The 24252-nt window shown below is 40.9% G+C and overlaps 1 protein-coding gene across 1 annotated transcript in view; it reads right to left on the bottom strand.

Moving 5' to 3' along the window:
- Window positions 1-943: 943 nt before the first annotated feature.
- The window catches only part of Itga2 (integrin subunit alpha 2), a 92446-nt gene continuing 69137 nt past the window's right edge, over window positions 944-24252 (bottom strand). The window contains exons 19-30 of the mRNA XM_005082774.4: window positions 23840-23922; window positions 23302-23443; window positions 22033-22125; window positions 21469-21545; window positions 21307-21390; window positions 17734-17836; window positions 16376-16486; window positions 14830-14934; window positions 12172-12285; window positions 8995-9084; window positions 6420-6536; window positions 944-5970 (exon numbers count right to left, since the gene is read on the bottom strand). Of these exons, the coding sequence (XP_005082831.1) occupies window positions 5890-5970; window positions 6420-6536; window positions 8995-9084; window positions 12172-12285; window positions 14830-14934; window positions 16376-16486; window positions 17734-17836; window positions 21307-21390; window positions 21469-21545; window positions 22033-22125; window positions 23302-23443; window positions 23840-23922 (1200 nt within the window). The 3' untranslated portion in view covers window positions 944-5889. The remainder of the gene's footprint in view (window positions 5971-6419; window positions 6537-8994; window positions 9085-12171; window positions 12286-14829; window positions 14935-16375; window positions 16487-17733; window positions 17837-21306; window positions 21391-21468; window positions 21546-22032; window positions 22126-23301; window positions 23444-23839; window positions 23923-24252) is intronic.

The raw sequence follows: 24252 nt of genomic DNA, 5'->3' as shown, positions 1-24252 counted from the left end.
GGGCGTCGTCACCAAAGTGCTTGAGCTTATAGTATTCACCAGATATTTGTTAGATGAATTCTGGTGCTGTTGGTTTTGCATACTGTGTCTCCAGTTAAACACCCCTGACGTAAGTTGTACCATATACACATATGAAAAAGTGTCCAGTTCAATGAACCAGTGGGCAACACTGTGTGTTGTAATTAGTGAAATCATCCAGCAGAGGGCAGTAGATCCAGCCCTATAAATGTGACTGACTTACATTTTATACTGACTAGAACCAAAAAGTTGAGTTTAGTGTAACCATCCTATAAGTAAGGCTAGAGTGATCCTTAAATGTCTCCTAATGTTTGATCTTTAGTTGTTATCTTATTTAAAAATTAAGGGTGAGGGGCAGATTTTTAGAGAATTTTTGTTTGTAATCTTTAATACTAATATAGAACAGTAAAAGGAATCAATTACCTTTAAAATGAGTAAATATAAAATTATTATACAGTTACCTGTATGGGACAAGATGATGGATTTAATTCAGGTTTTAAATGCCATCAATGAGAAGGGGAAGTGGGCATAAGGCCCACTCTGACCAATAAACTATTTGCAATTGATCCCTGCTGGGAAATGGAAAGTTAATAGATTGACATTTCATCTATCAATGACACCCCAGGGCAGACCCTGTGCCCTGGAGTAGTTGGCCCACACAAAATGGATTCCATTCTTTTTTGTTCTATTTTATTTTGTCCGTTTTTTTTTTTTGTTTTTTGTTTTTTGTTTTTTTTTTTTTTTTTTTGAGGAGGAGGGGAAGGAGAGAGGAGAAACAAAACCAAAATTTGGTGAGTAGGGAGGTGGGAGGGTCTAGGAAGAATCAAATGAGGGGAAAGAGTGTGGTCAAATACATTGTCTAAAGCTTTCAAATGAAGCAATGTAGGGTCTTTCTGTAAAGAAAAATAAACCAAAACCAAAGCAATAACAACAAAAGGTTCTTTCTTCTGGCTTACCTCTTAAACACAAGTTTTCTGTAGAAGGCTGTACATTTTTGGGTGAGAATTCATATGAGGGAGTGCCTGATACCTGAGTGGGAAATGATTTAACATTGATATAGAGGGCGACACAGTCACTTCATACCGGAACATTGAGTGGACTGCCATAGTGAGGGCAGTCTGCAAGCTCAAGTCCATGCGTAGAGTGAGGGCAGTCTGCAAGCTCAAGTCCATGCGTAGAATGAGGGCAGTCTGCAAGCTCAAGTCCATGCGTAGAGTGAGGGCAGTCTGCAAGCTCAAGTCCATGCGTAGAGTGAGGGCAGTCTGCAAGCTCAAGTCCATGCGTAGAGTGAGGGCAGTCTGCAAGCTCAAGTCCATGCGTAGAGTGAGGGCAGTCTGCAAGCTCAAGTCCATGCGTAGAGTGAGGGCAGTCTGCAAGCTCAAGTCCATGCGTAGAATGAGGGCAGTCTGCAAGCTCAAGTCCATGCGTAGAGTGAGGGCAGTCTGCAAGCTCAAGTCCATGCGTAGAGTGAGGGCAGTCTGCAAGCTCAAGTCCATGCATAGAGTGAGGGCAGTCTGCAAGCTCAAGTCCATGCGTAGAGTGAGGGCAGTCTGCAAGCTCAAGTCCATGCATAGAGTGAGGGCAGTCTGCAAGCTCAAGTCCATGCGTAGAGTGAGGGCAGTCTGCAAGCTCAAGTCCATGCGTAGAGTGAGGGCAGTCTGCAAGCTCAAGTCCATGCATAGAGTGAGGGCAGTCTGCAAGCTCAAGTCCATTTAGCTTCAGTTCTTCAGTGTGTTCATCCCAGTGTGTGTAATTTTTTCTTAACATTTAAGTCACGTCTCACTTCAAATGTTTTAACTGTGCTTTGATGTTCTACTAGACCAGAAACTTGTGCTACTGACATCCAGAGTCTCCCTAAGTTAAATCTTGAATGCGTTCTGAAGCAAAAGCAGTCCCTAAGACATACTGAAATTTGTAACTTTGTAATAAAAATCCATGTAGAGTAGCTTAATTTCAAAACAATTTTAATGATATTTAATGACAGGGTATGAAAAGAACAATTTACAATTAAATAAAACTTTTCTGTTTGGTTCTTGTGCTATGATATCAGAGAAGCTTTTATTTATGTCAATTACTGCAATTTAATAGTCTCTAAGAAATCAAATAAATTCACCAAGTTGGCGTACAACAAATATATTCATCTCATTTACATTTGGTGGAGAGTAAAATGACAAAGCATACTTATTTCAAACCTGCAACCATTACATCTTACCAAGATTACTCATCATGTCTGAAGGAAATAAGACAATCGCCTCTTTTAAAAATAGACAATTCTAATACAGTTGGGCAATATATACATTTACATTTTGGCTTCAGTTGCCAAAGTCAAGTACAAACAATACAATCTATATATTTACACAACGGCTACATCTTTATACTTTAAAATTCAAAGTAGTAAATATTTTGCTCCCAAATTTGCCCCCATGTTTACCTTCTAACTCTGGAGTTTACTCTTTCACGTTAATGAAAATGAACACTCCTGAATACACAGGAAGGACATAGTGTATATAGAATTGTTCTGTGCGTAAGGAGCGGGGAGCTCTGCTGTGAGTCCTGGCTTCAGTTTAATGGAATCTTGACTAGCTTTTCACATGTTAAGTTACAGCTCTGTATCAGGATAGACACAGTACAGCATTGTACTTTATGATTTAGAGTAATCACTGTGTGCCTATCATAAATTGGTTTTATTCTTCACAGTTAAAAGGCAAGTTTCACTGTTTTATAAAATAACACTGCTAGCTAGAAAAAAAATCTGTCCAGTTGGGCATTTACAGTTTGCTGCAAAAATGAGCGGTGCATAATTTTAAGTGAATCCAGTTTCTTTATTACACTATTTTACCTTGCTGCTGTTTATAGAGTTGTGTGGTTACCATGCAGGAAGTAACTCAGGTTTTTAAGATCACATTTTGTGATATACCATTTATGAAATGGAAATTTTAACCTGACACTTCTTGAGTCCTATACTTAAATTTAAACCAAAGGTATGGCTGAATGGATCACATAACTTCCTTTCAAACACTGCCTACCCGCCACCCTCCACCCAGGAATTTCTTGAGAACATTCATCTTTGCTTAAAATTTCTTGAAAAATACAGGAGCCATTTAGTAAAGACTGGGTGTGGGTCTCAATGGAGACATTTGTTGTTGTCATGGCCAGGGGGGGAGGATGCAATCTGTCCCTGAGTAGGTAGAGGCAATGGATGCTGTGCAAACCCTGTAAGGAACAGGGCAGTGCCTCCCCTCATAAAACTGCCTGCTCCAAATTGACAGTATTGCTAAGGTCATAAACCCTGGACTAGTGTGAGAAATGGTTTAGAGACTGTTTCAGGGTCTTAATTGTAACCCAGCCTTGCCCTTTAAAAACTAATCAAAGGTGATGTTAAGCCAAGGCTCGTCCAAGGTCTCAAGCTCTATGTGTATAGGAGTAGATAACCCCGGTTTACTTCCTGTAGGAGGAGAGGGAGGAAGGCAGTAAGGAAATGTGTGCTATGGGCACTGATAAAGCACACTAGAAAACGTGTGTGTGTATGTAATAGTAGTAGCAAAAGTAGTAGTAGTAGTAGGCTAACATGGCATGTGAAGTATTCTCTATCAACCTAGTGACTGGTTTCTCCAGTGTAAAAGAAAATTTCGCTTAGCATGACACAATTACTCCACACAGCTGTTAAAAGAATTGGACTCTGGATCAACTAAGAGAGTACCAAGCTGGCTATACACACACACACACACACACACACACACACACACACACACACACACACACGGGTGAGCTGTTTTCCCTCTGACCTCTCTAGGTTCCATTCTTGGAGGTTGTGCAGTAGAAAATCCTCATGGTTAACTTCTAAGATTGAGTCACTTCTGAGCCCTAACCCCGACTTCCCCTTTCATAAAGAGAACAATGAAGTTCTAGCGGTTAAGGACTCAGCCAAAGCTTCATGCATATAGTGTGTGTGACAGAGTGTCTTCTACTGTTGTTCTCTGACCCCTTTCTTCTGGCTCGCTTCTAGAGAATGCGTAGACTCAGAAATGAGCTTTAAAGGGCGTGGGAGGCACACAGCTCCCTGGAGTTCAGCCTGTTTTCGTCACCATGTCTGGGTGTTTGTCAAAATGAGGACTTTGGGCTTTCTACCAGCCCGACCAAGTAAGAGTTTAAAGACTTAGGGCTTAGTTTTGCCTACCCGAGTCAAGCACAGAGGTTACTCCTGCTACATTAGTGGTCTCGGCTGCTCTTCTAACCTACAAATCCCTGAGCTGTTCCATTTACCTTCTTTATAAATGCAACAGCTACACATCCAGGCTTAGTTTTCTTTCTTGTGTAGCAGCAAATGAAAATATTCCCTGAAAGCTAAGGAGTGTAGAGAGTAATCACAGGTGTGTGAACTAAACAGGGGTCTTTCTCATGCCAACACCTGGGGTGGTGTGTGTGGGGTGGGTTGGGATTCCTGGTGTAGGCCACGTGGCTGGCAGATAAAGAGAAAGTGATAACTGCTGCAGAGAAAGGCAGGCCCCTTCTGTCATCAGGGCAGCAGGGAAGGGGAGACATGGGAGGCAGTTAGCAAAAGAAATTGTTTATCTCTGGTCAATGCACTAGGTCCCTCCCAGATAGCTAATCAACTAAAAGAGGACTCTTGTTATTCCTAAAAGGAATGCCCCTCCCCATTTCCTTTGGCAAGGGATGGCCCCAGCAGTTATACTATAAATTTGTAACAGTATAGGTTACTAGTACATTTTGATGCCTTGACTTTTAAACCGTCCCTTGCCCAGCATAATGATTGTGGAAGTTTCTTAAGTAGGTGGTATATTTATTTGCAAATATTATATATATGTATGTATATATATAGTACTAATTATTTATACACACACATATGTATAGTATTTTTCTTGATTATGCAGGCATGTTTACAGTAAGATAGGACTCAGAAGAGGCAGTCAGGGCCTGAAAGAAAGCAGCAAGTTATGTCTGTTTTTGTTTTGTTTTGTTTAGTTTTAAGATCCTGCTAAGCAAGCACTCTACTACTATGCCTCAGCGTCATTTCATCTTTTGTTTTTAGACAGGATCTCCTTAAGTTGTCCAGGATAGCTTTGAACTCATTGTACAACCCAGGGAGACATCAGCCTCAGATTCCTGTCTCAACTTCCTAGGTAGCTGAGATTACTGTCCTGCAACAGCAGAACCTTTTTTTTTCAAACCTAGTTTATAAATAAGATTATCACTTAAAAGTATCCTCTATGGCAACCATGGATGAGTAGCATAAATTGAAAAAACAATCTATGCTGTTTTTCCCTCTTTTCAACAAACATTATTATTTATTAGAGTAATATAGCTTTATATATGTGGAAATACTCAGTATAATATATATTATCTACAATATAAGTTATATCACAGTTATATATGTAATATGTACAATATATGCTATATTGGTAATATATATATAACATATATAATATGTGTTATGCATTATATACATACCAGGTACTTTCCACTTTTTCTATACTGTTAATTAAATTAAAAAGAGCATTCTCCATGCCCTTTACCACCCCCCAATATAAAAATGTTACAGTTTTCTTGAAGGTTTGTCATGCATAAATGCATCCCATCTTGCTGACACAATGAATGTTAGCATGTAAACACTGGACTAGCCAGTCTAGAGATTACTTTGTTTTCCTTTATATGTAATGTCTTTAGTCTTCCTAGCACTAACCACCACCCACAATGTCTTCTTTCCCAACTGGCCAGCAGTTACTCTAAAATTATCAGGCTAGTTTGTCTATTAAATTATTTAAAACTGGACTGTAAGAGAAATCCATTCACCACACAGTGAACCCTAGCAGGGATGTCGCCAGCCTCCATGCCGTGGTGTCCATCTGGGGTTTAGCTGTTGAGTTCTGTGGTCTCATCCGTCTCATCTGGGTTTTGGCTCATTTTTTTATATTGTCTTTTGAAGAAGCCAAGCTGTAAGGTGACAACATATCCTGTTACCACCCTGTGACTACCGTTATCTTTGATCATTACCCAAAAAGCACTATGCCCATAAAAAGAATGACATTACCACCCAACAAAGCATGTGTGCTGACCTACTCTGTTGCCCATTTCTCTGCAGTATGTTTGGATTGCTGCATGTTTAGTAGGAATGGTGCAGAGGCTGCTGGCACCCTTAAGTTGAGGAACTTTATGTCCAGAGAGTTAAGTTTCATCATTGCTATTTGAAACTGAACAAAATATTCAGGGTGCTGGGTGACAGGGAGATTAAAATAAAAACCAAGTCCTTATTGGATTTTTCAAAGACTTGAGTAAGAAAGGAAAAACAACCTTGCATTTCTTTCTTCAATGGCAAGACATACCATGCCATTCAACACAGGGGCCTTTGGGAGTACCACATTTTAGCAATGAAGTTTTCTTACCTTCCACAAACCTGCAACCAGAGCCAACAGCAAGAGGATCCCCGCAATTATGCTTCCTATTATAACCCCTGTTGGTACTTCTGCTTTCTCGGTGGGTTTCATTATCATAAGGGGAATCTGTGAATGAATACATGCTCACAACTGAGTTATCTATGTAGCAGAAAAGTAATATAGCCTAACACAGTTCAATAACTTATACATATGACCCACAGTTCCAAATGGGAGCTGTGACTTGTCATCCTGGCATTTGTCCCTCGAGCATCATTTGAAACATACTGCCCAGACAACTTGAAAACTTGTGTGATGCACAATCTTTCTACTTTTTCTTCTGCTCTATTGCTGTCTTATGGCTGTGCTGAGCTGAAGGCACTTCAGTTTCTGGTGCACTTTGTGAGTGTGTGTGTGTGTGTGTGTGTGTGTGTGTGTGTGTGTGTGTGATCAAATGAGACCAAAGCATCCTAGGCAGGGGGGCAAACATAGCCTCATCCAACCCTTCAGTCAATAACTCCATCAGTTTTTTAAATACTGATTTCAATCTCATTCATGTTTGATATAAAACACTGGAAAAGTAGAGCGGATAGTATATCACAGGGGTGAGGTTGACATTTTCAGTGATGACATTGTCCTTGGGCACATCCATGACTTTATACCTATGTCCCACAGTGATCTTTGTGGCAGTGGAGTAGAGTGACAACCCCATTCAAGTGACACTTTGTACTCTTTTTTGGTTGAGAAGAGGAATCTCCACAAAATATTCTTAGAGTTACAGAACAAAAGGGGACAATAATTTATTTACTTGATACCATGTTAAACTGTAGTGACAAAGGAGCTGCCATTTTGTTTGCTTTTTGCTTCTTGTTTTGTTTTGTGAGACAGGGTTCTCTATGTAGCCGTGGCCATCCTGGAACTCGCTCTTTAGACCATGCTAGCCCTGAATTTAGAACTCAAGAGATTGACCTGTCTCTGCTTCCCTAGTGCTGGGATTAAGGGCATGCATCATCGCCACCACTTTGCAAGCTGCTCTTCACAGTGGGATAAATAGGAAGCCAGCTCTGTGACTATGTTTCTCCTACTTGTTTTGAAAAACTAAATTGTTCTGAATGAAATTACTATAAATTTGTGCAGTTCACTACTGTGTAGTAGTGTGGTACCAAGGTCATATTCCAGAGCCCACACGTATGATGCTTAGATCACCCTGCACCCTTGAGCACAATGCTTCATATATTTGATTTTGAAGTGGGCCTTCATATAGGTGTATCCCACTATATTATTTGGGTTTCAAGTGTTCCTCAAAAGGTTATCCAGATTATTGTTTGGATTACAGGATTTCCCAGACACAAGTAGAGGTCAGTCTCTGCTATTAATTAGTACTGCTCACAGAAAAACCATGAAAAGAAAATTCTGGCGGATTCATGAAAATGAAACTTTGAATTTTCAGTTAATATCTTCAATGGCTACTTTCAGGAAGGGAAGACTTTAGCAGAGTTTACATATCCCCCAATGCTGCATTTTTCTAAAGCGAGCTCTGAGAAGTCTATACTACTTTCTCCTGTCACTAGGCTCACAGCAGTTCAAGTTTGGAGTCTGAACTTCCTTTGGCTCCATTTCTGGGTTTCCATGCCCAGCCTCTGCAGAGAGGGTGTGGGCTTTCACCAGGGTTCCCAAATCAGAGGCAGAAAAGCAGCCTCTATTGTGTGGAATCATTTTTCCTGGGATAAGAGTGGGGCAGCAGGGCTGTGCATTCAACCCAGGCATTGAGAGAGGCCCAGAGTTCATGGGGCCCTTAACTTTTTAACCGAGCTGTAGGCTGGAGCACTGGACAGAGGCCAACTGTCCAGCTGGCCTTGGGGACAGAGTTGTGAATTGACTTCCAGTTCTAAACAAAAGCTTGGGGAGGAAAATGCTGGGGGCTTTGCCAGCAGATTAGCTGGGCATGGAGATCCTGCCATAGCTAAAAATGGTGCATGCTAGCCAGAGGCTCACTGCTGAGGAAAGTCGCCTCTGCCAGCCCCAAGAACAGACAGCCTTTGTATTCCGTAAAAGGACAATCCTCCATAGTACTCTCCCTTTCAAATGAAGGGTACATTTGTAGTTCTTTAGACTGTGAGGCCATGAATGGACATGTCACAGTGTCTGGTTATAAGAAGTACTTTTCAGAAAAAGTTTAATAGATGCCTTAATTACAAACTCTCTTATAATGCTCTTGATCCAATCCATGGTTTAAGCCAGTGCCTCAGACGCTGATGGTTTCTCACAGCACATGAAGAAGTCGTGATGCTACTTGAGGCCTGAACTGTCACCTTGTTGTCCCACACATGACAGAGCCCTTCTGATTGTACCTTTTTGGTTAATTGCCATTTCTAGAAATCCAGCTTTGCAGCATGGCAGGCTAAGAAAAATACAAGTGTGTCTTTGGACTTTCTGAGTCGCAGCCACCCTGGCCACATCTCAACCTAGTAAAGCCTAGGCCTTCAGCATTTCAATCAGAGGCTTCTGGATGCACAGAGATGAGAATGGCCATTCTGGTTTTATGCACTAGAATGTCTGTCCCAGAGGGCACGCAGCACACACTCACCGTGACGGTGTTGTCCTCAATCACATATAGCTGGGGATTGTGTGTTTCAATTTCTGCTGCTGCTGTCAGCTGCACAGTCTGGAAAGTTGACTGGAACACAGAACAGAAACATTTCATTCTTGCAAGAGTAAACACAGGAAACCTGGCATGTTTAAGGCTGTTTAGTCACAAGAAGAAAACCCAGTTCTGAAGATTCATCCTTTGCATGCTTGAACTCGCTGTGTGGACCAAACCTGCCAATCAGAAGTTGCTGAGCAGCCTTTGAAATGTGCAGCCATTGGAGCCCGCTGCTGCAAGTTAAACCAAATCTCAGGGTGGTACCCGGATGGGAACCTTGGAAATACCTCTGTACGTTATTCAAATTTGAAAATGATTCAAAGAGAAGGCTTACAAGGCCTGTTTATAAAAGGGAAAAATTGTCACTGAGATTTTTCCTAAATTTAATGAAACTTGATGCATGAAAGAAAATTGCACACAATACTCTTTTACCTGTACCGGAACAAGGCACATAATGAATGGGACACCAGCATTTGAGTTTCTTCTTCTATTGTGTAAAACATTACTATCTAAAAGTTTGCCTAAACTTGACGATACATGTCTGCAGAAATCTGGAGCCTTCTTACGTGTTATATCACATTAGAAATGATTTCACATGTCTCTATCAGGTGATACTGACTGGAGAGGATGTATAAGGACATACATGTATGCTGATGCAATGAGTAAGGATATATAATAAGCTCACATGTCATCATCAGTTTGCTCATGGAGAAAGAGTCTGCTCAGTGGGAACATGATGATGCAAATGTCTTGCTGTTACTGTTTGCTACACAACACAAAGTGTGGGCCTGATAATGATGTGTGATAGACCAACACCCAGACTTTAGAGGCATCTTCATGTGTGCTGGCTATTAGTACTCTGTTGTTCTGGTTACCAGGGCACATGATTCAACATCTTCATGAAGTAATTTGCTAGACTATATCCAGGAGCAGCAAGAGAGAATGTATTTCCAAAAAGTGAGCAATTTGTTTCCTTTATGCTGGCCCAGTCTCTGGTTATTCTTAATTTTCTCAAGATGGAAGATTGCATCATATGTTAACCCTAAATGCTGATCCTTTAAACTATAGGTGAACCATTAGGAGTATTTACATGGTGTGTGTGTGTGTGTGTGTGTGTGTGTGTGTGTGTGTGTATGTGTATATGTGTGTGTGTGTGTGTGTGTAGAAATTGTTCAGTGATTACTAGCCCTCACTGCTCTTGCACAGGACTCCAGTTCAGTTCCCACTTATCCCTCCAATTATAGAAGATCCAATTCCCTCTCTTGACTTCCAGGAGCACCCATTTGCATGTGAAACACATAAGCTCATGGATGAGCATACATGCAGTGCATGTGCGCACATGTTCACGTGCAGACACACACACCTTTTTCTTTTTAAAGTTCTGATAATGGAACAAATTTAAACAAAAAGTGGCAGTCATAGCAATGCTAGACTGTAGCCCCTGTAGACTGTGTGATGGAATAATTGTCATTAAAATGGTCATGCAGCTGCCCACACAGAGCTGGCTGTTCTTACACATGCTCAATATTCTGCAATATTAATTAGCACAGGAAGAATAGCACACTTCCTAGCGTTCACCAGGGTTTTCCTTACAAAAAGACAGCCAGTGCTACTGGGGAGGCTGAACAATGAATGCGTGATGAGATACTTGAGATGTTAAGCTAGTGTGCACGGCATCAGAAAAGGGATTAACAGGAAGCACTGCATAGTGAGCCCCATACAGGAAATGAGACCCTAAGCTCAGACTGCAGCGTCTACTTGGTTGTTAAAATAGAAGAAAGTAGAGCAAGGGTAAAAAGTTGACCTTGCATGGAGGAGAAAGATATGCCAGGCTTGACACCCAGTAACTCTGAAGGTTGCTTTCTCGGTTTAACAACTGTAACTATTTTGGAAAAGGATAAATTCTCCACTACTTAAGAACTTGGCTCCCAGAAAGGAAAGGCTAGCTCTGAACCCGTCGAGAGTCACTTTCACACCGCCTGATGGCTAAAATATTGTAGCTTCAGGCAATCTCCAGGAAACCCAAATGCTTTTCACAGAGCTGGAGCGACAATCTTTGGATGTGCAGAAGTCGGTTTTCCTTTCCACTTGGCAAAGTTGGTTATGAACGTACTTGCTCTTTAGATCTAGGGAGCCAGGATCCCACTGAGTATCAAGAGTGACTGAATACCCAGACTGAGTACCAAGATGGAGTACCAAGACTGAGTATCAAACTGCAACATCCGGGAGAATGGTTGTGCCTCCAGTATCACATCTTAGGACTTAGATGTCCCAGAGGTTGTAAAGCCAATGCAGCTGACAGTTCCCTAAACTCCCTTCACTGTTTTCAATGCCATCCAGTGACAGTCACACAGATCCCTGGGAGATGCAGAGTAAGATAGTTTGTCAATGCTCAGAACCAACATTGGAAAAGGTGTTAACTAACCATTCCAGCAGTCAGGATCAAGGAGGCTGAGGCCTGCTCCTTCTCGTGTTGTCTGTATTTACAGTGTTCCTGCTAGACTAAAATCATGGCTACCCAGTCCCTGATCACTCTTGCTTACTGTACAGAGAAACAACGCTGACAATTGTTTTGGTGTTTTCTTTTTCATGGAGTTGAAATAGCCTAAAAGTTGTATCCTTTCTGTGTTTACCCATTAATTGGAGCTAAACCAAGAAAAAAGAGTGTCTGCCTGTTTATTAATAGAGGGGGATGGACTCTTATGCTGGATTCATCTTTGCATGGTTTACAATCAATGACATACTTGGCTGAGAACTCAAGGATAGAGACAGCATGGACATCCTGATTCAGGTGTGACTACAAAAAGAGAGCTTTGGGGACATCATGAGGGAGATCAAGAAGATGCCGTCTATGGTAAGGACAGCAAAGGCATCCTCAGCACCATTCATATAGATGCATGGGCTGGTGTTCTCCAGATGATTCTGAGGCAAAGCTGGACAGGGCAAGCATTGGAAAGGGATGTGAACTTACTACCTAGAGTACGGTTTCTCTGACTTGCTTGGGTATTGCTGACTGTGGACAGGGTGCTGCTCATCAAAAAGGGGGAATATTTTTGGCAATGAAGCTGCATGCCTTCTTGTTGTCCTTTGATAAACCCAGAAGGCAAATCTGGTACTTACAGCAGCGAAGGTCTGGTTCCAGACTCTGGTAGTGACATTGATAAAGTACTCTGTTTTCATGCGAAGTTCCTTCAGCCAGCAGGTGATGTCACTGCAGGAGGTGGTTGTACAGTTCTTTCAGATCACAGTCCATGGGGGAGAGGGAGACACAGAGAGAGAATGGGTGTTACAAATGCTAAAACTTTAGCAAAGGATAAAATAATGCTAGACAGGACCTGTGGAAACAAACATTATGAGGCTCTGTTAGTACTTATATCATTATTTGTATTTATATCTATTATTATTTATACTAATTTATATTAGTATTCATATCTGTTTATTAATATTTATAACTGATATTTAACTCTATTAGTATTTATATCTAAATTATCACTAATTTTTATCTTCAAGGGATTTTGATATCATGTTTCAGAATATAAAGAGAGTTGACAGGGCTTTTTCCCAGCCACTTGCTTTTTGTACTGATAACTTCAGAGATAACAGAAACTATGTGAAAAGAAGGGTGTTGCAGAATAAAGAAGTGTGTTGAAGAATATTTGTTTAACCATGTAAAGATGTGTTGTATTTGTTTAGTTATGTAAAGATGTGTTGCTGTTTTACCTTGTCTATTGAAGGTACCTGATTGGTCTAATAAAAGCTGAACATCCAATAGCAAGGGAAGAGTTATAGGTGGCATTTATGTGTAGGGGAGTAAATAGGAGGATGAATTTAGGCTTAAGGGGAAAAAAAGAGACACCAGAGACCAGCCATCCAAACACAAAGGAAGCAGGAGAGTAGAACATATGGAGTGAAAGAAAGATTAAAAAGTCCTGAAGCAAAATGTAGATGAATAGAAATAGATTAAGTTGAAAGAACTAGTGGGACACGCCTAAGCTAAGGCTGAGCATTCATAATTAATAATAAGTCTCTGTGTCTTTATTTGGGAGCTAGCTGGTGGCCTGAAGAAAATCCCTACTACAAAAGGGCACAATCTGTACTATTTATTTATACTATATACAACCTGTTCAAATGTACTATGACCAGCAATGTACTAGGCAAGTAAATATTGAACAGAAACAACAGGTCATATAATTCAGCCATTAAATTTAAGGATAATAACGAATTTCCCAGATTAAGATATGCCAGTAAAAGAACCAGTGGTTATCAGGGGTTAGGAGAAAGGGAGGTGTGAATACACACAACACCATAGGTTTCTGGGTTGTTAAGTCACCCGGTGTGCTGCCATAATTAATGGACACAGGCCATTATGCATTTTAAACTCCATAGTGTGAATATTTGAAATTCCAACCATGAGCCCTAATATAAACTATGGCATAGGTGTATGATCTGTTAGTGTAGGTCTGTCACTCATGGCAAACATACCACTCTATCATGGGGCTTTGATGGTGGATGAAGCCATGAAGATGTTAGAACAGGAGGTATATGGGAAATTCCTCTACATTTCACATGATTTTATCATGAATTGCTTTAAAAACCAAAGGCTTTTAAAAACAGTCTATGAGGCCAAGAGAGTTAGCACAGTGGATTAGAGTACTTGTGAACATTGGGATAAAAGTTCAAGCCCTCAGCATTCCCATACAATGCTTGACCTGGCTATGTGTGTCTGGAGCTGCAGTGTTGGGGGAGGCAGTGCAAAGACCAGTGAACCCTGAGAGTTCCCTGGCAATGTAGCCTAGCCAAAAGTCATGGACATCCAGTGCAACAAGGAACCCTGTCTCAACGTAATATGAGAGAGTGCAACAAAGACACGTCCCGGCCTCATACTCCTGTCTGTGCAGCATACAACCACACACACACTCACTCACACACACACACTCACACACACACACACACACACACTCCACACCACACACAGGGTCACACATACTGTTCTATAACCACAGACATACACATTGTATACACACATAGTCACACCATGCTCCCACAACACACATTACACACATACACACATTCTCCCCCCATCAAACCCTGAAAACCCAAAAGCACAGTCTATAACATTGGCTTACTTATGGTCAAAAATAACAACGTGGCTTACTTATATAACAACATACATCTACATATTAACACATATAGAAAAAAGTGTTATTTCATCCTTTTCTGTTTATTCCATCCATCACAATATAAAAAAGATTGCAAAGAAAGGAAGCCAGGAAGCATCAGTGTCACCAATGGGGAAGAGTCACCGTTTGCTTGGGGTTTATTGTTTACTTACCCTATGGGTGTCTGTGCCAAGAACCATGTTAGCTGCTTCACTAACCCCTTCCCCCAAGAACAGGGATGAGCTGGGAACAGGCAGTAAGCAATGGAATCCCCTTTTAAGTTAGCAGGGGAAGTGTTGGTTTCCATGTGCTGTTTTCCAAGTTGATTGTTTCTGTCGATTCTCTTTCCCTACTCACCATCCCTGACCCTTTTGCATCCTCCGCATCCAGGAGCCCCCTTTTTATTTCTATGCCACATCACACATGTCCTGTTGATGCTGTGCATACTCGACCTAAACTTGAAAGCCTGTTTGCTATATCCTAATTAATAGTCAACATCAAAAGCAAAAGAACACTCTGGAGTCTCCGCTGCTGGTCTAAAATAAGAGCACCGGTTCCAGGTGTGACAGATACCAAATCAATTAAGGCAAGTTCGGCAGGAACATTGACCTCTCCTCACCAGTTCTTTCCTGTGCCGGAAGTTTTCACTCTTGAAAGCTACGGAAGAGGACACATGTCCTAGCTTTAGTGGATTTATTTCTGCTGTGCAACTGATGTCACCAGCCTACAAAAAAGAAGACCACATCAGATGTGGAAAGCAAAATGGTTAGTGCCATTCCCTTCAGCCTGCCAGGAAATCCTGTCATCATATGGGGTATGGGAGGGGCCCTGGGCTCCTTTCTCAGAGGTTCAGTGACCAGATGCTTCAGGAAAGCCTGAAGTGTTCCAGACAGTTGATGTGACCTGATGAGGTAGGCCAGCTTCTCGTAGCCTGTCCCTATCATGATTTCAGTGTGGTTTTGTTCCTCAAAGGGCACACATTTGAAATGTGACCCTCAAATTGGCAGTGTGGAGAGATGACCAGACCTTCCAAGTTGGGTTCCAGTAGAACATCTACAGGCTACTTGGAAGGATGTCCTAAAAAAGGGAGTTCAGAATTCTAGGCCCTCTCTAGTTTCCTACCTGGCAATGTACTTCCATTTCCTCCACTTCCTGTACCAACTACCATGAGACCCAGAATGTATCCTGTAGCAGAAACCAGAGGCCTTGAACCAGCTCAATGACTCTTTGCAGTGCACACTTGCAAGTAAAGACATGGATAAAGGAGTTTACTGCGTGACTCACTGTGTCACGCCACAACTGACACGATGGCTTTTTCCTTTCCCTCTTATATTTTATTTGTTTATTTTTTTGGTAGGGGAGTTACAAAGGCAGAGGGCAGTTACAAAATGATGGGGAAATGAATGGGATAGAGATGCACGGTGTGGAAGACAAAGAATAAATAAAAAGAAAGTTTGTCATTTTTCTTATAAAAAAAGAATATAGTAAAACAGAAACACCCTGAGCGGTTCAAATCAAGGTTCTTCTCTCTGGAATATTTTAGGACTTTAATTTCTCAAAATCTACTAAGCATATTGCAGAAATAATATTACTGTAAGACCAGCTAAGTGCTCAACTAAAGGAGAGCCAATGGTAAAAGGTATGGCAATGTCAGGCACTGCCTCTTGGTTCAGGTTGCACGGAAGAACCCATGTCTGTAAATTTTACAGAGCAAGGCCAGTGTTTTGGCCTTATCTTCAGATTCTGATTTCATTGCCTTGATGTTTCTCCTTAAAAGGTAACTGGGTGACTAAAATGAATAGCTAGGGCTGACTGCTACTGTGTGAAGGTCCGAGCCAGATGTTTGAAGACCAGCTAATTGCAACTCTCCAGACCTACTGTTTGTCCACAATAGACTGAGCCTATCACTTTTAGTGTTCTCTCCTAACAGGGTCTGACTGAGTCAAATCCTCTCCTCCCCAGAACAGAGACGTTTAGAATAATTTCAGCCACCAGGATGCTTTTTTCTTAGGACAGTATTCTGCTTGTAATACGAAGTCTGATACTGGTTTGTTGAGATCTGGGATGCATAGTGATACTTCTTGTTTTCAACTTTTAGGTGCAGACACAATCACCCTTAAGTCACAGGTTGTTCCTATCTGTATGACCAGCTGTACTGTCCTTACCTCATCTGTTTGCACCTCGGTCAAATACAGGAGTGGGTTCTTTGCCTTGGTGTACTGAGGAATGTGGATGGTTACTGATGCCATGCTTGCCGGAGAACTTCCTGTTGTTACCTATGTAGAGAGTAACAGGAGATACAATGCTGCCAGAAACCCCACCCCTGATTCTAGTCAAGGCCAATGGCGAGTAGTAGCGTGGCTTGGACAAGGAACTGAACCTCGCCAAAGATCAATTTTCACATAAAAATTAAAGATCACCCAAAATTCAGCAGCCATGTGCTCCCACGCTGTGTGTTATCACTGGTGGGGATTACACTGTTAGTGTAAAAACACGTGATACAATGGCTGATGCTTGCGCTCTTAATAGTATAAATTTTAAACCACGGGTTGGTTAAAAATCCTATAAGGCATGTGATTACCATCCTCATTTTCTGAAACACAATCTGGATAACAAATCAAGACTCTTTTGTCATTAACGATGGGAACTAAACTGCAGAGCCGGAACTGTGCGTGTACCAGTGGAAATGCACGGAGAAGAACTGTTGTCAGCTCAGGGAGGCAGGTGGATTCCTATTTACTCTCCAAGGTTTCCATAGCATTCTTTTCCAAATTAGTAATTGCCTTATAACTTAATTTCTCTCTTTCTCTCTCCTTTTCTTGATCATCCTCTGTGGCTGAGACTGGCCTTCAACTTACAGCAGTCTCCGGTCAGCTTCCCAAGCTCTGGGGCTACCAGTGTCTTTTTAAAAAATTTCTCCATATACGTGATTCCAATCTGTAGGTTAATAGCTACCTATTCACATATCCTTACAGTTTATGATGCACTGAATTGCCTCAAAGCATTCTAGATAGTACCTGGCATGACTGCACAAAACCCCTGTTTGCACCATGTACAAATGATGAGCTTTGCAAGCAGCACTGGTCTGCGGGCATAAAGCAGTCGCAGTGTAATGGACACATCCACAGTAACACTATGCAGCAACGCCTTGCTCGTTAATCCTGAATATTTGCTTTGTAAACACATCATGTCTATCTTACCCAGAACACACAACTAAGCATAAGTCCCTCTACTTATCTGTCATCTACCTCAGTGTACTCAAAGAGTGACACCCTAATCAGCCGCATCTACAGCATTGCCTGTGGCCTTGTCAGACATGCACACTTCCAGGCTCACCACAGAGCTTCTGAGTCAGAAAGCACGGGGCGTGCGTGTGTGTGTGTGTGTGTGTGTGTGTGTGTGTGTGTGTGTGTGTGCTTTGACAGGCCCTTCTGATCTTCCTGTACACTTTCTCCTCATCCAATATGCCTTTATTTCGTTCCTCCTCTTCCTGGTTTGTCATCTGTACAACAAGCTTACCAACCTTGAGCGAGAAGATGAATTTAGGTCCAATATCTTCAACACTGTTTATGACAGAAGGAGCATTCTCATCCGGAGAGATTTCATAAAAATTTATGTTGGTGGATCTGTTGGGTGACATCGGTAAAACCAATTATTTTTGTTTTGTTGTTGCTCTTGAAAAAATAAATTTATTTTACTTAAGTATCTTATGGCTTGGATTACCATCAAAATGGTTCACTTTTCCTTACAGAAGCACCAAATGATTATTGTTTTTTAAGCTTCCACACGGGAGGATATGAGAATCTGTCTTTCTGCTTGACTGGTGTCTGGGGAGTGTAGTAATGACACCGCTACCTACCACTGATGTCATTTGTATGCACACGAACACACACATATAAAATCTTGAGCCCCATAAATACTAAGGATTATTAATTGTTATTATGTAAATTTAAAAATACCACATGTGAATGAATGCTTGTTAGAGTCCACAGTCCAATGTGTGATTGTGAGATCAAAACAACTTCCTTTCAGATCATTCCCCATTCACTGTCTGTCTGAGGGGAGCCTGTGTGTTTATCAATTGTCAGGTTCCTAACATAGGAATAAAAGCACTGCTTTAGAACTGACAGTTGCATTAGTCTCCAGACTTCTGTTACGTTAGCAAGTGTGTTGAAAAGGCAGACACTCCAGCTTCGGGGGTTGGACTGGATCTGTAAGCCAAGATCTTTTCCACTTGCTGTGTGTAGTACAATGATGGGTACCAGCTATTAGCTCCTGCAGTATCCATTACTAAATGCCTTTCAAACAGGGTATGGATTTATTTTATTAATCTTTCTCTAGTTTTAGACCAACTCAAATAGTTGGCAATGAATTGAGGGTAGATTGAATTTGTTTCCATCATCACTGAACCACTCTTAAAATCCAAAGATTTTATTATGAGATCTTGAGTGCATGATTTAGGATTCCTGATTAATGCCTGCAAGCACAGCAATGCCCAGGCCAGAGGATTCCCCAGGACACTGTTCAGATGTGGGTGAAACTGGACACCTTCCATTTCCTCACTTATGTCTGGTGTTTGGAGGCTACAGTCCAGCCAGGGCAACTTCTTTGCATTGTGTGGAATGCAAAAGAGCTGGTAGCCAGAGTAAGATTCTGCAAAGCATTCTGCACATCCTCCCATACATATCAGGGGATAATTAATCTAAATTATAGGATGATCAGTATGGACTAGACACTTTATGAGACACCTCTGGCACCTCTGTTTTTTTTTCTCTCTTTATCTCTCTGTACCTCCCTCCCTCTCTCTCTCTGTCTCTGTCTCTCTCTCTCTTCCTTCCTCCCTTCATCCCTTTCTCTCTCTCCTCTCTCTGTCTGCCCCGATCTCTCTCCATCTTTTAAGAAAGCAATTCCAGAATTTCAAAAGGAAACCCTGTCCCAGGGAGAGTTAAATATATTGGTATTTGTCAGGGTTTTGTGTGTATGAGAGGAAACAATGATGTGTCAGCCTTGTTTGGAAAATGGGAAAACTGACTAGGATTTGAAACAGAAAACCCAGCTATGTGTGACGAGCTATCCTCTTTGCCTTCCAGATGTTCATGCAAGCCCCTAAACAAAGCCAACTCCTAAATTGATTGATATGGTCTGCTTTTGTATTTTAAGATCTGACACTTTTCCACTTTTTACATAAGTTTTCTCTAGATTACTTAAAGGTTATAGTAGCAGTAGTCTAATGAGGACCCTGCTAAAATAATTCTATTTATGTTTATCATATGCATAGAATATAATGGCATATGTATACAGTATTATAGTGGCTACCAAGGGACATGATGATTAGAAGGGAATTTGCTCAAAAGTTTTCAAAATCTTAAAGCTTTCTTTGCAGTATTGTTTTGGTTAGCTACACAGACAAAAGTGTGAAACAACAAAATGTCTAATTACTGCTGGAGTGGTTACATGGATTATGATTTATCCAGAAATAGAATGAATTACATATGTATATTCTGTTGTGAAAACCACATAAAGATATAAAAAGAATGTTTGAGTATTCCATTTTAGTAAGTAAAATGATGGTGTGTGTGTGTGTGTGTGTGTGTGTGTGTAACTTCATAGATAAATTAACTGTACAGAAAATATTCCAAAATAGTCTTGTTAGTCTTTTATGGGGACTGTCATCAAGGTGGTGGAGAACGCTAGCATCACTTTTCATTTTGTGTTTTACTGTAATGTTTGTATTTTCCAAATACACTCATGTAATTTTTTTTTACGAAGGAGAAGTATGTGGGGAACCATCTAGGTATAGAATCAGATGTCATTTCTTTCAAAATCTCCATAACAATTTTTTACCATATTCCTTAGCATTTTAAGACATACTACAGACTCTAAAGCTAGAATGAATTAGAATAAAAATTTCAATCACAAAATTCACATAGCTAAGATTTTAGTAAAAGTAAAGTCCTATTTTAATCTTTTATTCATTCCATGTTATAGACTCTTACTGATTGTGTTTAAGAGAATACAAAATTGTATACATTAGAAGAAAAAAGTTTAGGTGACATGGTAATACACATCACCTTAGCTTTGTCATCAAGTAACTTATCTTAGCAAAGAGAGATTTTTAGAAACTAGCTACTAATACACTTATCAGGGTTGGATAACATGGGCTATATTTTATTTCCGTATGTGCCTTTGTGGCTCACTTCATACAGACATGTTCTTTTTATCTTTGCTCATGTGTCTCAGGCTTCAAACAGGATGCCACGTGTTCCTTTTCAGTTTTGTTTTGTGATTTATTACATGAGCTGTATGTTCCATGCTTTAATGGACTGGGCTGGCATGTGATTGCCCATATACTTACTGGGAAACCAGTGCTGCATGTTTTCAGGGGTCTTTGGTTTACACAGGGAAGTGACCTTAGTTCTGAGAGTGAACTAAGAAGCTATCTGCCTATAACACTTGTAGGATTTGTGTGTTACCTATTTCCCAAGACACCTGCCTCTTGGAACAATTCAAGATAACTGGTGTCCACTGGTAACATTTTAACCACTGTCCTCAGTTTGACCTGTGTTGGAAGGCAGAAAAGGAAATAAGAAAGAAAAAAGAATAAAGCCTTTCTTCATGGCTGACTTCCTTTGGAAAATCCCTCATTTCCTCCTGGTGGGAAGAAACTGTCACCAGTCATGTCTGGCTGGAGTTTTCCATTAAGAAGTTGGACTTGGTCTAGTTTCCACATCAGCTTATTCAACCTGAGACTCCATTTTTCATTTATTGTGCCCCTTAAATGTCCAAAACATGATGCCGAGGACTTCCATGTCCCAAAACAGGTACTCTCACAGCCTCTGTTTCACCATCTTAGTTACAGGCACCTTACCACCTTCAGGGGTCGTTGACCTATGGCATGTGATGAAAACACTTTTCCTCTGGTGCTGTTCTGAGTCAATAAACCTAAAAAGTTCAAATGTTCCTAGGCATCTATTTGTCTGCACGTTTCTGGTCTAGTTGACAAGTGGGAAATAAATCTGTGTGCTAAGTAAGACTGTAGTTTTGAGCTAAATGCTGTCAAGTAAATCCTACCCACCATGTAGCAGACTTCACCTACCGGGTTAGGTGAATTTCGGCATCATACAGAAGAGGGATCTTGAGACTGACTGAATTGTCTGCTTTGTTTGCCTCTTGGCTCTCACTGTGAAAACAAGTATTAGAAGTTACTTAAAGATAACTCACATAAAACCCACTAAGCAATGATTGCATTGCATCTTACCTGAAGGCTTGGAAATGGATGGATGCTTGATTGTGGAGGTTTTGAAGGTTGAAGTCGAAGTTGATGGTAAAAGTCACCTACACATGACATTAAGATCCATCAATCTGCGATACTTTATACCAGGGAAAATGTTCCCCAGAAAGGTGAACCCATTCTCATGTAACTCTGAGTTTCATGTCTTAAAATTTTAAGTTTGTAGATTGTATCTGTCCACCTTGCCTACCTGAGAACCAGAGCATAACTTCTATCAGAATAGTATGCCATCCAGGTACACTTGTCAGAATTGTCAAGCTTTGTGGTGGTCTAAAAGTTACTTGCAGCATTTTGACCAATGTTAGTCAACATAGTCACATGGAGAGCACAGCATATTGTGTGTGCACTTGGAAAAAGGTACATGAGGAAATGCGACTTTTGTTAGTGATTTAAAGAGAATCACCCCAGTGAGGGGATCCCTTCAAGGTATGGGGCTGGGAGTTTTGTGGGATCTGTTTTATGATGATGCCTGGTAAGTACAGTGAGTGTTCTCAGGTGTGGAGAGCTGGGATTAGACGATGCAAACTGTACCTCCTGTTCACTGTTTAAGGCGGGATATCCCACATCACAGGTAACAGATTTCTGTGATGAGCCAACCTCGCATGTTACTTCTGTTCCGTCGACCTGAAGAGGACCAAAGAAATAACAATTAAGTGTGTGTGTGTGTGTGTGTGTGTGTGTGTGTGTGTGTACCCACACTGAGAGGCCGGCATCTTACCAATGATATTGGTTTATAATGAAATAGTTTGTTGCTCTCAAAGACTTGAATATCTGGTATTATCTAAGTGGTTAACGTGTTGTTTTTATTGCCAACTCGAAAGATACACTCAAGAAGCTAAAGGATTGGGGGAAATGTGCCCTAAGATGGACATCAGTTTTTGTATTTCAGAAGCACAAATATCTTTAATGTAACATTCAGGAGCCTTATATTTAGGAGTACCTTCTTCATAATGCTTTTGAAATGCATCATTTTAAAAGAAGAAAAGCACATGTTGGTGTTTGTGCTTTAGATATCTAACAGATTTTGCCAGTTTCCCACAGATCATTTTGTCTTTTATCTAAGAGCTGCTTTCCAGAACAGGCCATTTAAACCCAAGGACAGCATAGTTTTGGAATTCTAAGTATATAAAGTCCACATGAACTTGAAACAGAAAGAAACATGTTTATATCCTTTAATCAAGCAGCCCAGTTGGAAAATAGCTCTTCCTTCTTTTCTTTCCTTTTTTTTTCTCCCCATGGCTTGAGAGCAGAGGAATTAGCAAGGGGCTCCCCGGGTTAAGCATATTCTTGGTTTAGTGATCAGATCAACTGACAGAGTGGCAGTGCAGGAATGCATCATCCTGCCACCAGAAACAGCAGCAGCATCTCAAAGCTGGGACCACGCTGTGGGACTGGACGCCACTGAGCAAGGGTACCACACCTGCAGAGCCCACGACTGACCAGGACCTCCTCACAGTGCAGATGGTTGAAGTCAGTAGCTGAGGCCGCCAAGGCCTGGGCTGAAGGAAAAAGTGACCCAGACTGCAAGCAGAGCCGCCCTGGATTCGGAGCCAGACTACATTCTCAGGAGGCTTTACTAACTGGAAGCCACAAGGTAGAACTGAGCATGCCTGGGGTCAACTCTTGATTTTTTTTTCCAGACAGCTTGGAGGACACAGAGGTCTGAGTATCAGAGACAGCAATTGGCAGGAAGGTAGGAGCAAAATGCTGTGTGGGGTTGGCCTTTGTGGGAGTGCTTGTGGGGTTAGGAGGTAGGGATGTGTATGTGTGTGTGTGTTGGGGGTGGGGTTTCTCATGTACCGGCATGGAAAAAGAAGCAAAAAACAAGTTGTCTGAAAACTCCGCCACGACTGCAGTGTTGTATGCGCTCTCCCCTCTGTTCCTCAGTGTGACTGAAAATGTTAACCTTTTTTTCTGGTTGCTGACAATAAACGGTTGATTTCTGTTTAAACAAGAGAAGAGAGAAAGATAAAGCCGCTGAAGTTGAAACTAACCCGTACTCAAAAACTTTCTTGATCAAGAAATTCTTTGCATTTGCTTGATGATTACTTAATAACGAAAGACTTTCTTCACAGTAAAGTGATGCTGACAAGTAAGCAAATGATGCAGGATCTGCTTCTTTGTCGCTTCTAGCTATTGCAAGGACCAGAGTTTGGTATTTCTCTTGGTTTTACTCTTAGGAGAATGGTAGAAGTTGAACTTCAGCTTTAAATGTTTTAACTATATTCTGAAAACTTCCTCTGGAGAAAAGAAATTCAAAATTTTGTCTTGAATGAAGAAATGTAATGTGCCTTCTTTTATTTCTACATTTTCCACAGAATTGCAAATTCTCACATACTGAATGGCTGGCAGGTGTTGAACATCCAGGATCAGGTCAGAGATGCAGAGTCCATCACTGCCACATTCTTTATAGAAAGGGATCTACAACAAAAGAAAAAGCATCATTTTCTCAGGTACTCTTGGGTTAAAAACTATATACACACACACACACATATAAATAATATATATATAATATATATATTATATATATATATAATCCTGTTGGCATAAAGGTGAAAACTATGGAAAACCAAACAAAGTTTAGGAGACTGTATGTTGTTAGCATAATCATAAAGAAAAAATATTGAAAAATACAAAATTCAAGACAATTGTTTGTTTGAGACAGGGTTTCTTTGTGTAGTTCTGGCTGTCTTGCAACTCACTCTACAGACCAGGCTGGACTCAAACTCAGAGATCTGCCTGTCTCTGCCT

Source organism: Mesocricetus auratus, unplaced genomic scaffold, assembly GCF_017639785.1.
Source record: "Mesocricetus auratus isolate SY011 unplaced genomic scaffold, BCM_Maur_2.0 Super-Scaffold_100020, whole genome shotgun sequence".
Lineage (NCBI taxonomy): Eukaryota > Metazoa > Chordata > Mammalia > Rodentia > Cricetidae > Mesocricetus > Mesocricetus auratus.
The sequence above is the reverse complement of the archived record's forward strand: the minus strand, read 5'-3'. Positions and strand labels throughout refer to the sequence as shown.